Source organism: Triticum dicoccoides, chromosome 3B, assembly GCF_002162155.2.
Source record: "Triticum dicoccoides isolate Atlit2015 ecotype Zavitan chromosome 3B, WEW_v2.0, whole genome shotgun sequence".
NCBI classification, from domain to species: Eukaryota; Viridiplantae; Streptophyta; class Magnoliopsida; order Poales; family Poaceae; genus Triticum; species Triticum dicoccoides.
In genome coordinates this window covers 16,110,194-16,111,439 of record NC_041385.1, presented here as the reverse complement: position 1 = coordinate 16,111,439, position 1,246 = coordinate 16,110,194, and the positions used below count along the sequence as shown (strand labels likewise).

At 48.6% G+C, this 1,246-nt stretch overlaps 1 protein-coding gene across 1 annotated transcript in view; it reads left to right on the top strand.

Annotated features, from left to right (window-relative positions):
• The window catches only part of LOC119274168 (SKP1-like protein 1), a 10,398-nt gene extending 9,755 nt beyond the window's left edge, over positions 1 to 643 (top strand). The window contains exon 3 of the mRNA XM_037554846.1: positions 612 to 643. Within this exon, the coding sequence (XP_037410743.1) occupies positions 612 to 643 (32 nt within the window). The remainder of the gene's footprint in view (positions 1 to 611) is intronic.
• The last annotated feature ends 603 nt before the right edge of the window (positions 644 to 1,246 follow it).

Below are 1,246 nucleotides of genomic sequence, written 5' to 3'. Positions count from 1 at the left end.
GGCAAGTCTCTTTACTCGTTCCGTAATACATCATCTCACAACTAACATATTAGTTGTAATGCTTGCAAGGCTTATGTGATGTGTATTACCGAGAGGGCCCAGAGATACCTCTCCGACAATCGGAGTGACAAATCCTAATCTCGAAATACGCCAACCCAACATCGACCATTGGAGACACCTGTAGTACTCCTTTATAATCACCCAGTTACGTTGTGACGTTTGGTAGCACCCAAAGTGTTCCTCCGGCAAACGGGAGTTGCATAATCTCATAGTCATAGGAACATGTATAAGTCATGAAGAAAGCAATAGCAACATACTAAACGATCAGGTGCTAAGCTAATGGAATGGGTCATGTCAATCAGATCATTCAACTAATGATGTGACCTCGTTAATCAAATAACAACTCATTGTTCATGGTCAGGAAACATAACCATCTTTGATTAACGAGCTAGTCAAGTAGAGGCATACTAGTGACACTCTGTTTGTCTATGTATTCACACATGTATTATGTTTCCGGTTAATACAATTCTAGCATGAATAATAAACATTTATCATGATATAAAGAAATAAATAATAACTTTATTATTGCCTCTAGGGCATATTTCCTTCAGTTCGGAGGGAGAACCAATGGGCTTTCGAATGAAGGTCGAGTGACGAGACGGTCTTACCTCCTCAATGGCTCCTCCAGCTCCCCTCCCGCTCCTCCCTCCTGCTCCCCCGCCACCACCACTGCATCATCGCCGGCCACCTCTTCCACCTTCAAACCCGGCCACCAACCACTCCAGCCTTCCCGTGTCAACCTTCTGCCCTCCTCCGCTCCCCGCGGACCACTGGCTAGATGACTCTCCGGTGCTCGGAGCCATCCGTGCTGCACTTGGGGTGGGAAACGCCATGGGGGCTGACTTCGAACAACAGGTGTGGTCCGCCATTCTTCAGTCAGTCACTCCCATCCGACACAAAGGCTCAGGCATCCACCTGCTGGTCAACGTCGAGCGCGCTGTCCTAGAAATTGACTCGCTCATGATTGCATGCTACCTCCAAGGCTGCCTTGGAGGACAATCCGACATGTTCATGGTGCTCCAGCTCTCACCCTCTCTCTTCCGCTTCACCGTCTCCTCGGCTCCGGTCGCCCTGGCCATTCTTCGAGAGAAAGAAATTGTCTCTCGCCGTATCCATATTTCCTTCTGGCCGTGTTCGATCAATGATGCCATAAGAGACCCTTCCACTTCCATCACGCCACAACTCC